Below are 18518 nucleotides of genomic sequence, written 5' to 3' on the forward strand. Positions count from 1 at the left end.
AAAACTGATTTATTCATTGCAAGCAACTATAATTTTATATTTTGAAGTTTACACAAAATACTGCTTTTCCATTGGACATGAGGTCGGTCACATGACTGCAAAATTGACACAACGACACAATTTGACATTCATAGTTTTTCACGAGACCTTGTTCTTGAAATGACATAAACACTTGACGGACAACTTCCTCATTCATGGGAGAAGCCCTTGGATTTCTCGAGCACTAATACACACAGAAGCGTTCTTTCTGATCATTTAGACCCTTTAATCTTGAACTCAGCGTTTTATTTTACATTGAGAAACGTCAGAGAGTTTGACTGCATGATTGTTCATGAAAATCCTCACTACGATTCATGCTACTCAACAAAACAAAGAAATGCACATCCAAAGTATCGTAGTATCGACTTGATCTGTGTCTAGACTACAGTGATGGTCTACAGAAATCTATGAATTTACATTAGTGTCTGTTGGACCATATCTTTACAATCACCTTTCAAGGACCGGGCAATTGATCAATGATGACTAAAACATGTAACCGCCACAGGTTCATTTACAATTTCCGAAATTTCTCCCGTCATATTTATCGTGTCAGCTATTTTGACTTCTTGTCCTTGTTTGTTTGTTGTTTAACGCCGCACTCAGCAATATTCCAGCTATATGACTGCGGTCTGTAAATAATAGAGTCTGGACCAGACAATCCTGTGATTGATATCATGAGCATCTATCCACACAATTGGGAAATGATGACATGCATCAAACAAGTCAGCGAGCCTGACCACTCGATCCCCTTAGTTGCCTCTTACGACAAGCAGAGTCGCCTTATACGGCAAGCATGGGTTGCTGAAGACCTATTCTACCCCAGATCTTCACGGGTCTTGATGTAAATGTGATATGATGTGCCGTCATTGTGACTTACTAATGTAGTTCGTAACAGATCTTCCTCATCCAATGACATCATTTGAATAATATTGTTGTAAAGAACAACAAAAGTTTTTCCTGTAGAGCATAATAATCGTACATACGCTCATGTAACCTCTCGTTTTGAGGAAATATTTTATTCCGCGATACAGCAGGTTCCTGTATGGCTGTCAGTGTAAACATGAAGTCACACGTACTAAATTTAATTGTGTATGGATCTAGGTCTACATCATTTGATGTAGAAATAGTGATATAAAAAATTATAAGAATTGACTTTGATTTTGTGCGAGTTCATTGGAGTATGCACCTTCAAAGAGTGAGGGACGAACATTGTGTGAACGTCGTCGCAAGCTCCGACATCCATACAGTCTGGCCCTCACTCTATGAAGGATCATACTCCAATGAACTCACACAAAGTGAATGTCAATTCTTAAATAACTTTCAAAGAAATGGAAGAAGTGACACATTGAGTGTAGACAAGAAAATAATTTAATCTATGACTTACTTTTCAGAGATCTAAATAGTTGATCATAGGGGAGACCAAGGCTAGATGGAAAATGTTTCCCAAAAACCTTTCTCACAGGAAGTGTGGCATGTACCCAATGTCGAAATGCATTAAATGATCTGATTGGTTTTTAACCTTCAACCAGTGTTTCATATATACACCAGTGTACATACACTATAATATAATGAACCAAATTTATATTTTTTTAAATAATTTTATTGCTTTGATATAAAGAACATTTTGTAACACCAAAAAGAATTACATCTGGTTAACATGAAACAAAAAATATATACTTTGCTGTTCAGAAAAATAGATAAACAGATAATATGAATTACGTTGTCCTCTTTATAATCAATTCATTGCCATATCTCTCGTTTCTTAAATTGAAAGAGAAGATATAGTTTCAATAACTCAACTGTAAGGTGGGGTCATCTCTTCAACACCACATTGTGGGCAAATTTCAAAACTGGGAAGTATTAATGACTAAATTATCAAATCAAATTCATTCTTGCATTCAAGACAAAAGGCTATGAAAGGCTATGATTGATCCTTAGAATTTCGACTGCCAACTTCATTTCCAAAAAAACCCTCACTCACTCTTATGAAGTGAGTGAGTGAGTATGGATTGACGCAATATTACAGCAATATCATGCTGGGGGACACCAGAATTGGGCTTCACACCTTGTACCCATGTCAGGAATCAAACCCCACCGCCCGAGTCTTATGAAGCATCCTGTGGTTAGCAGCTTACATTACTTGGCTGAAACATGGCTAGGGCCAACAGAGCCATTCAAAACAATAAAATAAAATAAAATGAAGAAACAAGCTTCCTGCCGTTCTTGGAAAATATCAGCTCAAATTCTTATAATCATTTCATTGTGACTGGCCTAATATAAAAATCATTACAGGAATGTTGGGTAACATATTACAAAGAGTTGACAATGTTAGTGTTTCCAACATGGCAGGTTATTAAATAATAAGAAATATACACTGTTGTTTCTTCTGGCTTCCTTTTATGAACACCACAAATGAAATTAAAGCAATTCATGTCTACAAAATAGAACCTAATGTCAGCTATATTCAAACTTGCTGGCAAGCTTCATGATATATGTATTAACTGGTCTCTTTGGAGTGGACACACATGATTGGTTGTGACTTGGGGTGATGTCTCTAGGCTCAAACTTGGACCTAATGTCAGACACAGCAGATTCAGGCCTCCTTTTCTCGAGACCACTACTGAGGGCCTTTCCACTCCTTGGACCAAGCCTCACCTCTTTCTCTTCCTTCTCATTCTGTCTGGCCTGCCAGGTAAGTCTATCAGAGTCTGTCAGTGGTGGTCCAGCCACCAGGGACTTGTGTGGTCTATCAGAGTCTGTCAGTGGTGGTCCAGTCACCAGGGACTTGTGTGGTCTATCAGAGTCTGTCAGTGGTGGTCCAGCCACCAGGGACTTGTGTAGTCTATCAGAGTCTGCCAGTGGTGGTCCAGCCACCAGGGACTTGTGTAGTCTATCAGAGTCTGTTAGTGGTGGTCCAGCCACCAGGGACTTGTGTGGTCTATCAGAGTCTGTTAGTGGTGGTCCAGCCACCAGGGACTTGTGTAGTCTATCAGAGTCTGTTAGTGGTGGTCCAGCCACCAGGAACTTGTGTAGTCTATCAGAGTCTGTCAGTGGTGGTCCAGCCACCAGGGACTTTTGTAGTCTATCAGAGTCTGCCAGTGGTGGTCCAGCCACCAGGGACTTGTGTAGTCTATCAGAGTCTGTTAGTGGTGGTCCAGCCACCAGGGACTTGTGTGGTCTATCAGAGTCTGTCAGTGGTGGTCCAGCCACCAGGGACTTGTGTAGTCTATTAGAGTCTGCCAGTAGTGGTCCAGCCACCCTGGACTTGTGTAGTCTATTAGAGTCTGTCAGTGGTGGTCCAGTCACCAGGGACTTGTGTGGTCTATTAGAGTCTGTCTGTGGTGGTCCAGCCACCAGGGACTTGTGTAGTCTATCAGAGTCTGTCTGTGGTGGTCCAGCCACCAGGGACTTGTGTAGTCTATTAGAGTCTGTCTGTGGTGGTCCAGCCACCAGGGACTTGTGTAGTCTATCAGAGTCTGCCAGTGGTGGTCCAGCCACCAGGGACTTGTGTAGTCTATTAGAGTCTGTCAGTGGTGGTCCAGCCACCAGGGACTTGTGTAGTCTATCAGAGTCTGCCAGTGGTGGTCCAGCCACCAGGGACTTGTGTAGTCTATCAGAGTCTGTTAGTGGTGGTCCAGCCACCAGGGACTTGTGTGGTCTATCAGAGTCTGTTAGTGGTGGTCCAGCCACCAGGGACTTGTGTAGTCTATCAGAGTCTGTTAGTGGTGGTCCAGCCACCAGGAACTTGTGTAGTCTATCAGAGTCTGTCAGTGGTGGTCCAGCCACCAGGGACTTTTGTAGTCTATCAGAGTCTGCCAGTGGTGGTCCAGCCACCAGGGACTTGTGTAGTCTATCAGAGTCTGTTAGTGGTGGTCCAGCCACCAGGGACTTGTGTGGTCTATCAGAGTCTGTCAGTGGTGGTCCAGCCACCAGGGACTTGTGTAGTCTATTAGAGTCTGCCAGTAGTGGTCCAGCCACCCTGGACTTGTGTAGTCTATTAGAGTCTGTCAGTGGTGGTCCAGTCACCAGGGACTTGTGTGGTCTATTAGAGTCTGTCTGTGGTGGTCCAGCCACCAGGGACTTGTGTAGTCTATCAGAGTCTGTCTGTGGTGGTCCAGCCACCAGGGACTTGTGTAGTCTATTAGAGTCTGTCTGTGGTGGTCCAGCCACCAGGGACTTGTGTAGTCTATCAGAGTCTGCCAGTGGTGGTCCAGCCACCAGGGACTTGTGTAGTCTATTAGAGTCTGTCAGTGGTGGTCCAGCCACCAGGGACTTGTGTAGTCTATCAGAGTCTGTCAGTGGTGGTCCAGTCACCAGGGACTTGTGTGGTCTATCAGAGACTGCCAGTAGTGGTCCAGTCACCCTGGACTTGAGTAGTCTATCAGAGTCTGCCAGTAGTGGTCCAGTCACCCTGGCCATGTGTGGTCTATCAGAGTGTGCCAGTGGTGGTCCAGTCACCAGGGACTTGTGCAGTCTATCAGAGTCTGTCAGTGGTGGTCCAGCCACCAGGGACTTGTGTGGTCTATTAGAGTCTGTCAGTGGTGGTCCAGCCACCAGGGACTTGTGTAGTCTATTAGAGTCTGCCAGTAGTGGTCCAGCCACCAGGGACTTGTGTGGTCTATTAGAGTCTGTCAGTGGTGGTCCAGCCACCAGGGACTTGTGTAGTCTATCAGAGTCTGTCTGTGGTGGTCCAGCCACCAGGGACTTGTGTAGTCTATCAGAGTCTGTTAGTGGTGGTCCAGCCACCAGGGACTTGTGTGGTCTATCAGAGTCTGTCAGTGGTGGTCCAGCCACCAGGGACTTGTGTAGTCTATCAGAGTCTGTCAGTGGTGGTCCAGCCACCAGGGACTTCTGTAGTCTATTAGAGTCTGTCAGTGGTGGTCCAGTCACCAGGGACTTGTGTAGTCTATCAGAGTCTGTCAGTGGTGGTCCAGCCACCAGGGACTTGTGCAGTCTATCAGAGTCTGTCAGTGGTGGTCCAGTCACCAGGGACTTGTGCAGTCTATCAGAGTCTGTCAGTGGTGGTCCAGCCACCAGAGACTTGTGTGGTCTATTAGAGTCAGCCAGTAGTGGTCCAGTCACCCTGGACTTGAGTAGTCTATCAGAGTCTGCCAGTAGTGGTCCAGTCACCCTGGCCATGTGTGGTCTATCAGAGTGTGCCAGTGGTGGTCCAGTCACCAGGGGCTTCTGCAGTCTATTAGAGTCTGTCAGTGGTGGTCCAGCCACCAGGGACTTGTGTGGTCTATCAGAGTCTGTCAGTGGTGGTCCAGTCACCAGGGACTTGTGTAGTCTATTAGAGTCTGTCAGTGGTGGTCCAGTCACCAGGGACTTGTGTAGTCTATCAGAGTCTGTCAGTGGTGGTCCAGTCACCAGGGACTTGTGCAGTCTATCAGAGTCTGTCAGTGGTGGTCCAGCCACCAGGGACTTGTGTGGTCTATCAGAGTCTGTTAGTGGTGGTCCAGCCACCAAGGACTTCTGTAGTCTATTAGAGTCTGTCAGTGGTGGTCCAGCCACCAGGGACTTGTGTGGTCTATCAGAGTCTGTCAGTAGTGGTCCAGTCACCCTGGACTTGTGTAGTCTATCAGAGTCCGTCAGTGGTGGTCCAGTCACCCTGGACTTGTGTAGTCTTTCAGAGTCTGTCAGTGGTGGTCCAGCCACCAGGGACTTGTGTGGTCTATCAGAGTCTGCCGGTGGTGGTTCAGCCACAAGGGGATTTTCTTGCCTTTCCTTGTAGCCCTGCTGAAGCTTAAAACCAGGGATTAGGCTCAACTCTTTACACTCAAAATCACCTTCCACAGGCTTTAGCTGAATCTTAATAGATCTCAGTACTCTCCCAAGTCCATCTTCAACACTATGTCGCTTTCCCTCCTCCCTTTCCTGCCTTATACTGTGTATTTCTGTACTTAAATCATTGAAGGAGAGACCATGTGGATTTTCCAAACTGGGATGCCGCACGGAAATATTGTTAGTTTGGGAAAGGCACTGAGATGGAATTCCGTTTGAATTAAAGGCTTCAGATTCACGCAGCACATGAGTTGAAGATCTGCCTTGGTAATGTAGAGCCTGCTCTGCATCTTGCGACCTGAGTGAATGTTTATTGTTCATATTATGAACTGATACATCTTCAGGCTTGTCTGTTTTACAATCCTGGAATTTGCTTTGATTGTCTTCAGCATTAAGGATGTCAACTGCAAGGTTCTCTTTGTCAATGCTAGGAGACATCTGCATACTGGAATAAGAATTTCTATAAGGAGAAGATTCTAGTAAATCTCCTTGTGTTATTTCACTTTTGGAACAACCCTTTTTAAAACTGAACTCGACACTTTTCTGCCTTGTTGTTATCCTGTCAGGACTCATATTATTTGATGTATTCATTTGTGGTCCAGATGAGGAATATAGCCATGCTTCAGTTTGTGCAGGGCCTACCGACTGCACCATTACCTCATCCTCTGCTGTACTGTTAGTGGTTTCCACTTGATCAGGTGTAGTTGTCCTTAAAGACTCTTGTTCTGTAACGAATGATTTAGAGCTGGAGGAACAGGAAGAAGTTTCAACAGAATTGTCATCCCGAGATGATGAAGGGGTGATTGGTGAAAAGCTGTTGGTGGATGATGTTGATTTTGAATTCAATGATGTCACAAGGCGCATCTTTATTTTTGAAGTCATTAAGACTTTATTAGAGCTTGGAGCTGTACAGATATTGCCATGTTTAACAGAAGAAATACCTTTCTGTCTAGGGAAGACAGTCCTTCTCAAAGAACTGCTTGTAAGCATGGTCTGGGGATTTGTAGTGATAGCAGAAACAATAGGTATGAATGAATTGTCTTCATTCAACTGAAAACCTCCAGGTGCTGCCATACATACCTTACTCACCATCTGACTTTCACTGTTGGCAGCATTCACACTAACTGTTGGACTGAATATAAATGTTTTAGAGGAGATATATCTGGCCTCTTTCTTCTGATCAGAATACATATGTGTATGTTCCTGTTCAGATGTGGCCTGATAGATTTGCAACACATCTTGTTCTGGGGGAGAGTCCTCCATTTCTGCCCGTTCCATACTGTGTTCTATAGAGTCATTAGACAGTGTTCGGTAAACTCCACTTTCAGACCGAATCTCATTGAAAGAGCTTGAAATGGGTTTAGCTGCATTACAAGTATTGTCTTGAATTTCACTCAGTCCTGACCCATAACCAGCTTCCCCATCTGAAGATTCACAGGGAGATGTAACTCTTTCTGCTTTCTGAGAAATAAAGGCCTTCCGTGCCAACTGTGCAAAGCCTTGTTCCATACTATTCTCACCAGTCATATCAGTCAGGGACCGGCTGCCTGGTGGCAGAAACTTGGGCAAGTGGCTGCCACTCCATGTACAGCTCTTCTTGATGTCTGGATGTCTGCTCCCTCTGAGGGCTCTACAGCCATCACCACTCTCCGACTCAGAATGATCAGACTCATATATTGTTGTCATTTGTTTCACTTGAGATAAACCCAAATGTGATCCGGAACTACTTTTCCAATAAGTATTTTGCTTGTTATAATTTTTCTCAACTGTTGGTGGACGACGTTCAGACACATTCTCTGAAAGATTCTGAGTGTACGTATTGATAAAGAATTGAGAAAGAAATTTCTTTTTTGCATCAGCTTTCTGGACAGTCATTGCTTTCCTTCCTCTTCCATTTTCACAGTCATTGCTCCCTGATAATACTTCCCCTTGACATAACCCACTATTCTGAGATAAACTGCTATCTGAGTCATTTCTATCCACATCTTTAACATCTTTGGGTATATTACCACTTTCCAAAGATACCTGTTCAAATCTGTTATTGAATCCAAAATCATTTTCCTCCAGTGCAACATTTAACTCTGTTTCTCCAATTCCATCAAGACCAAACACCCCAAACTGTGGTTCACAATGTTTCTTTTCATGTAAGAATTCTTTATTCTTTACAATTGTACATGAATCAATACATCTATCAATTAGTTCCATCTCCATTTCTCCATGCATGATGTAAACTGTTTCTTTTGAATCCATAACAATTTTGGGGAGATTTCCATCACTATCTGCTTCACTTGCAGAATCAAGACCACTGATATCATCTATCTCCCAGTCAGACTGCACTGACATAGAGGACGAAATAGCTGAAGAACCAACATCATCATCCTTATCAACACTCAAGCTTAAGGAATCACTTGAGTTTCTTAAATATGGTTCACAATTCTTCTTATCAGTGTTAATCTTTTGGAAAGTTTCCAAGGTTGTAGAAAAAGGGCTCTCGACACCTCCATTGTGGTTCTTGTGTGTTATAGTTTGACCCGAGTCTATGTCGCCTACTTCAGAATCATTACACATGGATAATAATGCTCTATGTGGCTTTGGCATGTAGATAACTGTATTTTGGGTTCCCCAACTGTCGTTACTGAGGGTAGACGACAGTAAAGAATGCCTTCTTTCACTATCAGGAAATGACGTATCTGAAGCTAACCTCAGCTGTGAACACTTCTCTTCAGCTCCTGTTAAGAACTCATTCGCAAAAATATCAAGTTTAGTCATAGGAGATCCATCTTCATTGAGCATTAGTTCCTTTTGATCGTTACACTGTGAGCCTGTCTTTCCATCAGTGGAATCTGAAGTGAACTCTGATTCTACAGGAACCTCTGGATACACTGTAGGTTTATTCTCTTCATCCGCCCCATGCTTTTTCTCACTGATATCAGTCTCAAGATTAATACTCATCTCTTCTGATTGTGATTGAGCTCGAAAGTTTGAGATTACCCAGTCATCAGTAATGCTGTGTCTCCTGTCTCTAGGAGGAACTAGGATATGATCTAATGCCATCAAAGGAGGAGTAGTGGTTACTGTTTTGTCAGCATCATGTTTCAGTCCACATTTGTTTCGACAAATCATAGTGCTGGCAAGAACTTTCTGATGTAACCACTGACAATCTTCATCATCATCTTCCACAGTGTCAATAGTAGTCTGAACAGAACACGACACCGTTTGTGTTGATATTTGTGAAGATTTGTCTGAAAGACTCTTTGAGAACAGTTGTTCCGGATCAGTCTGAGTATACTGTTCTGCTTGTGTGTCTTGGAGATGTACACTATGAACATCTTCATCCAGGGCCTGAAACATTCCGGCCTCCATCTCACACTGAACACTTCTATCCTGAGCAATGTAGTAATCAGTTGTCCCATCAAACCACTCCTGCAGAACTTGAACCGAAGGAAATGTTACAATGGGTGACAATCTTCCATCATCAACTTGAACAAAACTACACTGGCTTGCACTAGCTTCACTCCTCTCTTTGGTAATGTCCTTCAGAGCTGGGTTTGGAAATGAGCAACTCTGATGACCAATTACCTTTCCTTCCAAAATAACCTTACTCACCTTGCAATCATCAGGTCGTGATTCAGATTTGCTACGATCACTATCAAAACTTCCCTTGTTGCTTGCCAGGCTGTCAGTTTCCTTTGAGACTGATGTACTTTCATCTGTATCCAGGCTATCCATCTGGTTATCAAGTCCTCCTACCTCAATAACAGTCACAGGGGACAGTATTGGTGATGTAGAGGAAGACCCGGAAAGAGGGATATGCAGGTTGTCAACACTGAGGAAAGATGTACTGTTGCACATACTGTCTGTTACATTACCATCCACATCCTCCAACACAATAGACACCATTGCTGGTTCAAGAGGCCCTGCTCCATTATTCTTGTTTTGCTGGTACTGCATGATATCTGCTACTTCTAGGCTGTCTGTAGAAGGAAGGGTTTCGTGACTGATGTGTTCATGTGCAACTTTCTTTTCCTTCTGATCTACTTCTGACATTGTTGAAATCGCTATACTAGGCATACACTTGTTGTCATCTTGTTTACCTGCTTCAGGGATTTCAGAAACACTTTTGGAAAAGTTAATCAAGGCTGCGGAAGTTGATGAGTCACTGTCTGAATCGATGTTGTTATCCTGACTTGATCCCCCCGAATTAACAGACATCATCTCCTCTTTCAGGAATGCTTTGAATTGTGAAAACTGGTCAATGCTTGTTCTTCTAGACCTACTTTCATCCTCTTCGTTCAATGTTTCAAGAAAAAGTGGCAAAGACTTTTGTCTTGTATTTGCCCACTGTCGCCTCCTCTTGGAGCTTCCAAACTCTCCACTGGCACCAAATCGTTTTTGTTCTTTGTAATGCGTTTTCGTGGAAATGTCAAGGCCCTCAGGATACTGGTAGGAGCTAACTGTTGCTGATCGTTGTAAGGACTTTCCTGGGAGGCAGTTCATTGGAAAATGCTCTGGATACAAACAGACCTGGTTTGGAGTTGTCCTTCCGGATGTGCCCATGCTAGGTAGAGAATTTTCATCAACACTTTCCTGGCAATCACTGAACTGTTGACTCTGACCCCATTCTTTCTGTGCTTTGGCCATCTTCTGGTACCAATCCTTGAGGAACCTTTCTGGCAGTAAACAATCTGAGCCACTGAACCCAAGATTGATCAAGATGCGTTCTGCATTAACTGGCAGGAAAGGGTTAAAAGGAGGATAGTAATCTAGGGGTTGGGCAGGAGGGAAGGAGGGAGGATTGTCTTCACTGGTGCAGTGCTGTCTCTGGTTATGGTTGGAATCAGTGAAATTTGACGTGTTTCGTCTTTGGAACGCATCTCGCTTGTTAGATTCTTGCCAAGAGGAGACATCTGTGCTTAATGAAGAAGTGGATATGCTGAAGCTGCGGTTACTTTTTCCACTGGAATCACCATTCAGATGAGGTCTAAATTTTACACTTTGACTGACAGGATACATTTCTTTCAATGAGCTTATCTCAGCTATTTCTTGAAAATCTGGTTTATGGGCGAATTTCAATTTAGCAAAAGGAATATCACCTTCCTCTTCATCTGGGATGATTAAAACCTTCTGGCGTGCTTTCTTATCAGCTGTAACTCTTAAATCTAGTAAACCTGAAGAGGCTGAGCGTGTTTTAATGGCACCAACATTTCTAAACTTCATAGAATCACTTGAAGTTTCACCAACATTCCATTCCAAAACACGCTGGAAAATTCTATCCATATAATTATTATCAGACAACTGATGTGGTGAGTCAAATCTGTCAAAATCATCGACAAGAGATCCTACAGAACTAGCTGCTCTTGACCTGTTCTCAGAACTAGAACAATCTCTGTCTGCCAAATGCCCACTGGATGTCCCAGTAGAGTTGCTGGTGATGGAGCTCTGTCTGGTGAACGAGTTAGTCACAGCTGAAGACAGGGACAGCCTCTTCTCATTGACAGACTCTGCAGATGAGGAAGACTTGGACAGGCATAAGGACTCCACCTCCTCGAAGGTTGAAGAAGAGGAATCAGGTCTTGTGCAGAACGTCTTTCCCCTCCAGAAAGCATCATCCCAAGAGAAGAGTCCACCATTCTTTGGTTTTGATGAGTGACCATCATTCACCAAGGCACTGAAACACAGGACAAATAGTTATTTTAGCTTTTCATGAATCTTCTGATCTTAATCCAAACAGTGAAACAGGCCTACTTGACCTATAAAGCCCTACCTATGGGTAGCCAAGTTATTAAAGTGTTCTCTCATGCCCAGGTTTCTATGCTCTTATGTATACAATATGTTAAGACAATTTCTGGTTCTTCCATCGTAGTATTGCTGGAATAGTGCTTAAAAGCAGAGCAAAACCCAACTCACTCACACCCAGGTAAATGAGAAAAAGAAGGAAAGAAGACAGAAGGAAAGATGGAAATTGATAGAATGAATGTCAGGGAAAGAAGATTTCACAGGAAAGGAAGAAAAGGATGAAGAGAAAGTAGAGTGACGGTAAAAGAGAGTTGTTTGTCAGTCAAAACAGGACAAATGAGAGAGAAAGAAGGAAATAACAGAAAGAAGGAAATATAACAGAAAGGGGATATAACGGAAAAAGGAGATATCACGGAAAGAAGGAAATATAATTGAGAAACAAGGAAATATAACAGAACAAAGGTGAACATAATGGAGAAAGAAGGAAATATAATGGAGAAAGATATATATATAATGGAGAGAGAAGGAAATACAATGGAGAAAGAAGGATATATAATGGATAAAGATATATATATATAATGGAGAGAGAAGGAACATAAAAATGGAGAAAGAAGGAAATATAATGGAGAAAGAAGGAAATACAATGGAGAAAGAAGGATAAATAATGGAGAAAGAAGGAAATATAATGGAGAAAGAAGGATATATAATGGAGAAAGAAGGAAATATAATGGAGAAAGAAGGATATATAATGGAGAAAGGAGGACATGTAATGGAGAAAGAAGGAAATATATGGAGAAAGAAGGATATATAATGGAGGGAACGGAACATAATGGAGAAAGAATAAATAGTACAGAAAAGGAAATATAAAGGAGAAAGAAGGCAATATGACTGAGAAAGTATATATGACTGATAAAGAAGGAAATTTGACAAAGAAAGCAAGATCAAAAGTGATAGAAAAGGAAGAAAGGAGAATTTTGTCTGTCAAATGAGTTACTTTTGTCAAACAAGCAAATAATTAGACCATAAACACTTACAAAATCACTCTAAGCAGTAAACTATTGAACAACATGTCATTGGACCAGATGTGTATTTGTGCATGGTCATATGTTAAGACAGGAATCTGGCAATCAACAGACAAAGACAATTTTGTGAAGGTAACATGTTCATTACATGTGTGAGTTCATCATATATGTCCGTGTTCCCTCATATAAAACAAAGTTATCTGAATTCTTACATATAATAGAATATTGTTATGTGTTACCATACCACTACATTTGTGAAATGGAAAATTGACCATTTTGGACATTCTGAACAAACATCGGAATCAGCAGTCATAATCCTAAAACAAACACCTATGCCATTCTGACAGTGTTCACCTGTCAAACTATAATAGCCTGTGATTCACATAAACATCTCTTAGTCGATGACAGCATGCAATCAGCGATGCCACACCAGAAATAAACGAACGATCACTCCATACCTCATAGTGACAGCAAGCTTAACACAAATATCCTCTGTCATGCCATATTAATCAGATTCGTCATGAATCGTTTCAAGAGAACGGACTGCATCCTAGTATCCATGTTCCATGTTCTTAGTGACTTGGAGCAAATTAACACTTATGTACAGGGCGTGGCAGCACAAGTCATGTGACCAACTGTACTGCTAATGTAACAAACATAGCCGATCAATAACAGAGGCAGGAATAGTGGGATTGAAACATACATCAGATTCAACAGGTATTGATTAGTTAAGGCTGAGATGGCCATTAGGAAGGTAACAAGAGTTTGCCACTAACGTGGCTATATCCCCCGCCCCTGTTGCAGAATTTATGACATAATTAAATCTAAACAAACCCTAACCTTTTCTAACCGAGGTGGAAGTTGTCATGGAAATTGTTAAAAAAAGATGTGTTTGGAACCTATGTCCATCTTGTTACCATGGAAACGTAAAAATAAAAATTTCTAAAATTTCTAAATAGCAAAAGGCACCAGTTCAGCATGTACCTGACAAACCTGCAAAGTTTCATGAAAAAATATTGAACGGTTTCTGAGTTATGCTCCGGAAACGAAACGTGACGGATGGACGTACGGATGGAGTCCGTTTCTATATCCCCCGCCAACTTTGTTGTTTCCAGGTTTGTCAGTACCATACCCATGCTCATGGGTTTCATCAAAGTGGTAAACGACTAAGACCTGCATCATTTCGAGCTTTCCTCCCACATTAAGCTGACACGCTGTGATATATCTGGAATACCCAACTCACTCACTTATAACAGGACACCAGAAACATGAAGAGTTGATCTTCAAATATGGCTTTGATTTGAGATTGACTTGAAAATTTGACCACCTTCATGTAGTTGGAATATTGCTAAGTGCAGCATTAAACAACAAACAGACAAACAAATCACATTGAGCATGCAGGATGTCTCCACCATGGCCATCAGTTGCTGCTCACCTCCATGAAGATCCAGGTTAGAACAGGTCTCCAGCAACCCTCCTGCTTGTTGTAAGAAGCGACTTATACAGCTGCATATACAAGTGTGTGTGGCTGCTTGTGCTAGTCAGGACTTAGCCGGTTTTATAGTGCTGGCCCATTGAGATACCATGCAATACATGGATGCCCACTCAGACACAGTATAGTGACTCAGACCAGTCCTTGTTTCAGCCCCTTAATGCCGAGCACCAGACTGGGTAACAAGTACCATCTTTTAACATCATTTTGTATGACACATCAGGGGATTGAACCACTGACCTTCCACTCTCAGGGAAGATGATCTATCCACTAGACCATGGAGGCAGTCTATTAATATAAATAAATGGTAAGTATGCAAAACCTACAGTGTATGACAATAGAAACAAAGAATAAGTCATTTCTTACTATATGGGGACTGGCAATATATTATTGGTAATGGGGAGCAGTGAGGTCAGGACTGTATCGCATGTGAGTGTGTTGGGTTTAACGCCGCTTTTTGAACAGTACAGTGATCCCTCGATATACCGCTGTCATCGGGGTCCAAGAAACTGACCCCGCGGTGTAGGAAAGAGCATTGTACAGATATTCCTTGCTGAGGTTCACATTATGTAATGATGGTAGTGAATGGAACAGTGGCACAATTATTTCACAGTGGCATGGGACATGTAGATCTATGTAACACTGATCGTGGATGATGATTCAAACTGCATGCGTAAAAAAATAAAAATACTTTGTGTAAATTAATCAAAGTAGTCTGTATTATTTTACGACTGGATGTTATACATGTAGAATCTAAATATGTGTTATTATATTTTAAGTTTTTCGGGAGAAAATTGGTCCGATCGCCGACCTACTCACATTATCGATCAATGACAGTACATTACAAAGCCAAACCAGCCTTGTAACGAAACTAATGTGCAACCAAGGCTGTGATTGGTTAATAAATAATGACGTGTCAATGACACGGCCGGCTCTCTGTATGCACTTTATGTACAATGTACATTGACATGACGTGCCTAACTACACGGTTATTTGAGCGATTTATAAAAATCAAACACAAACACAAACGTAGATTTGAGTGGATAAGAGATATATTTAGTTCTGTTAATAATGATAATTATCCAAAGGGAAAATTGCACTCAAAATTCTTGATATGCAAATGGTGCGTGTACATGACGTAATGTATGAACACATTTCTATTTACTAAAAAAGTCACTAATTTTTTATTGTTTCTGACTGTCACGTTCCTCGTTTCTCAGTTGTGACAGTATTCAGCCGACTTGCATCACATGAAGCTGTTCGTATTTGTCACTTTTTTCTAAGTGCCGCAATAAAAGCTCGGCCCCATTAATGGCATCTCGCACGAAGGATGCCATTGGCTGTACACTGTTTTCACTGTCACCGTCTTCCTCTTCCTCTTCATCGTCGATGATTTCAACGGGCATTGCTGCGGCAACCAACTCTTGGTCGTTGAGAAGTTCGGCAATCGGCAGGTTGTCGTCGCACGCGTTCCACGTCATGGCCGTCTCTTGGGATACATCGATGCTGTTCTCCTTAGCATAGTCGCGGAACTTTTGTACAGCATCGATGACATCTTCTTCCTGAAACCCCACAAAATCTTCGTCAACCCCGAATGCTGGCCCAAGTCCCTTCATCCAGCAGTTGTTGATGGTGGCTCGCATCACCTTCATCCAGGCTTTGGATGTGTGAAGAACAGCATCCTTCACTGTGACTGTCTTCAGGAACGCAACGGGGTCCAATCCTCTATCCACCAACGCACTCACTAAGAATCTACGATAATGTGCCTTGTATGCTTTGATTATCCCTTGGTCGAGCGGTTGAATGAGGGAGGTCGTGTTTTTCGGCAATAGGAATGCCTTTATTAGTCCATCATGCGACTGCAATGTACTTGCTGGGGGATGGGCGGGGCAGTTATCCAATAGGAGGATGGCTTTCTCCTCCAAGTTCCGTGATCGGAGATGGTCACGGACAGCTGGGACAAACTTGTGGAAAAACCAATCTTCAAAAATCTTGGCTGTCATCCACGCATTTGCAGAGGCGCTGTAGTGTGTGGGCAGTGCTTCTCTGTTGACGTGATGAAAGCACCTGGGATTCTGGGCACTGCCGATCACCAAAAGGCTTCAACTGTATTACAATTACATCACGGCGTGTCGGCTTAATGTGGGAGGAAAGGCCGAAGTAATGCAGGTCTCAGACGTTTACCACTTCAGTAAAACCCAAGAGCACGGGTATGGTGCTGACAAACCTAGAATCATAATTGGGGTGAACCGGGATTCGAAACCCACAATCATAGGTTTCTGGCATGCCCAAGGGACACAACTCTGCATAGCGAATCGCGGCGCCTTAGACGCCCCCGATAAAATGCCCCCGATATTTGGCTGATCCCCCAAATATATGCAACATCCTTTCATGTCCCCCCCCTTAATAAATTACCAGTCGCTAAATACTAAATGATGTTTTTTTAGTATGGTTTAATTTTTTCATGACCCCCCCTCTCTATAGCTGTGATAAACTTTGGCAACCCCACCCCATCTTTTGCTGTCATGTTTTCTTTGAAAATTATTTGGTTTTAATTCTTTCAACATCTTGTTCAGTGCAAAGATGTAATCTCTGAAATAACTGAGATCTTTACGTCATTCACACAAACTCCAGTCACAATTTTCTCTCTTTTTTTTATAATATTTTGAGACGAAGTCACTACAAATGGATATTTAACCGAGAAATAGACAAGGGGAAACCCTGATGGTAACAGACAAGCTGACTTTGTACGCAAAATGTACTTATATGAATATCACCTGTTTTGTTCAACAACAAAGATTTATAAGGTACATTATTTGCCGGTCCACAGGGACTGGCAGTCACATGAATTACCGGTCCAAGCCAAATTTTACCGGTAAAAAACTGGTAATTACCGGTAAACAAAACAGCATCATACCCATCTCACCTACTCTTGTACATCACAATAGCAGTTTCAGTATAACTTTTATTGCAGGCTAAAAGGGAAGGTCCCATTGATTTGCCAAAGTTCAGGTGAAGTTTGAAATATTGTTCTGAAAGTATTTGGAAGTGAAAATATGCATGGGTCCAACGTCTACTCAAATGAAACTGCATAAAGCCATGAAAGAACTAAAAAATCTGATTTTTGGACACATCCTTGGCATACCCTTTGAATTGATGTTGTTATTAACCCAAACATGCAATTGATGAAAAGAGACTTGCAAACATGGAAAGAGATCATACGTTAATGAAATCTGGCAAAACTAGTGAACCAAACAGGCCACCTTAACTACTATGCCTCACACCTTGCTGGCCCAAATTATCAATACCATGATTCACAACGAAGGACTTACACTATCTAGAAACGTGCTAATCATCACACAAAAAGCCAGTTCCTCATATGTCATACATGTAGGAAATAGAAACTGTTATAGAGCAACAATACTCCAATTCTCAGTCTTCTCTCCGGAACCTATTTAATTACCCATGAAATCACCCAATGACAGTTAGCACTGAACACAAGTTAAACCAGTTGAGATAGTCTGTATTCATATATTAGTCTATAATAAGCAAATTTTGAACCCAAGAAGCAAGAAGAAAAAGGCCATCCATCTTTCAATGGTTTCAAAGTTGTTGTTGTTCTCTAAAGAGGGTAAAACATGGAGTCATGTCATATCCTGTCATTACATCACACTCATGTAAGAAATTCTGTCTGGTTGTAATCACGATATCAATTGAACAACTATTCAGTGTTTTATCCTAAGAAATTGGAGCAGATGTAATACAGCAAACACACAAAAATCATTATACGTACATGGAGTGAGTAAGTAGGAGTTTCCATGGCTGGGTGCCCAATCACATCCCATAATAGAGTACACTCAAGCAGAGTATGTTTCCGCCATCATTCAATTCATGTCATGATCACCGTCATGACCTTGGTTTGCAATTCACACCATTCCATACAACTGACAACCCTCCCGCTGCTTCACAAAGCAGCACTGTATGAACAACATGATAGCAACTGATGTGTTGCCATGGTAATCGTTAAATCATCTATTCCAGATCAGGTGGTGAAACAAAGGCAAATTATTTGATAAAGGTAATCACCTGGTCACGACATTTGTGACGTGTATGCTAATACTTGTGGAGACACTGGGTGATTGCCAGTGTCCGTGGTAGTATGGATTCCAAGATTGACTGACAAGTGCCACTTCGGCCACTGGGTATGAGCAGCTGACATTCCCAATCAGTCTCACATTTCTGCTCTTCCTGGGGTATGGAATTAGCACTCTGGATATGATTTTTTATTTCTTGTTGAACTCTCCACTCAGCAATATTCCAGTTTTTTTATGTCAGTATGTTAATAATCGAGTCTGGACCAGACAATCCAGTGACTGACATAATGATCATTGACCCATGCAATTGGGATACAATGGCATGCATCAACCAGTCGCTGCTAAATTAAT

At 42.1% G+C, this 18518-nt stretch overlaps 2 protein-coding genes across 15 annotated transcripts in view; both read right to left on the reverse strand.

Annotated features, from left to right (window-relative positions):
* Window positions 1-18518, reverse strand: part of LOC124138722 (trichohyalin-like) — a 147268-nt gene that overhangs the window by 79499 nt on the left and 49251 nt on the right. The gene's annotated exons all lie outside the window — the stretch shown is intronic.
* Window positions 1648-18055, reverse strand: LOC124138721. The gene is made up of 2 exons (XM_046505545.2): window positions 17867-18055; window positions 1648-11491 (listed from the first exon to the last, which is right to left on the reverse strand). Exon 2 carries the CDS (start codon window positions 11098-11100, stop codon window positions 2494-2496), a length of 8607 nt encoding a protein of 2868 aa, XP_046361501.2. The 5' UTR covers window positions 11101-11491; window positions 17867-18055; the 3' UTR covers window positions 1648-2493.

The sequence above is a fragment of the Haliotis rufescens genome, unplaced genomic scaffold, assembly GCF_023055435.1.
Source record: "Haliotis rufescens isolate VD_foot unplaced genomic scaffold, xgHalRufe1.0.p SCAF_15, whole genome shotgun sequence".
NCBI lineage: Eukaryota > Metazoa > Mollusca > Gastropoda > Lepetellida > Haliotidae > Haliotis > Haliotis rufescens.

Coding starts and splice junctions, on each gene's coding strand:
- LOC124138721 (XM_046505545.2), bottom strand. CDS start 11,100: ATGGATAGAATTTTCCAGCGTGTTTTGGAATGGAATGTTGGTGAAACT.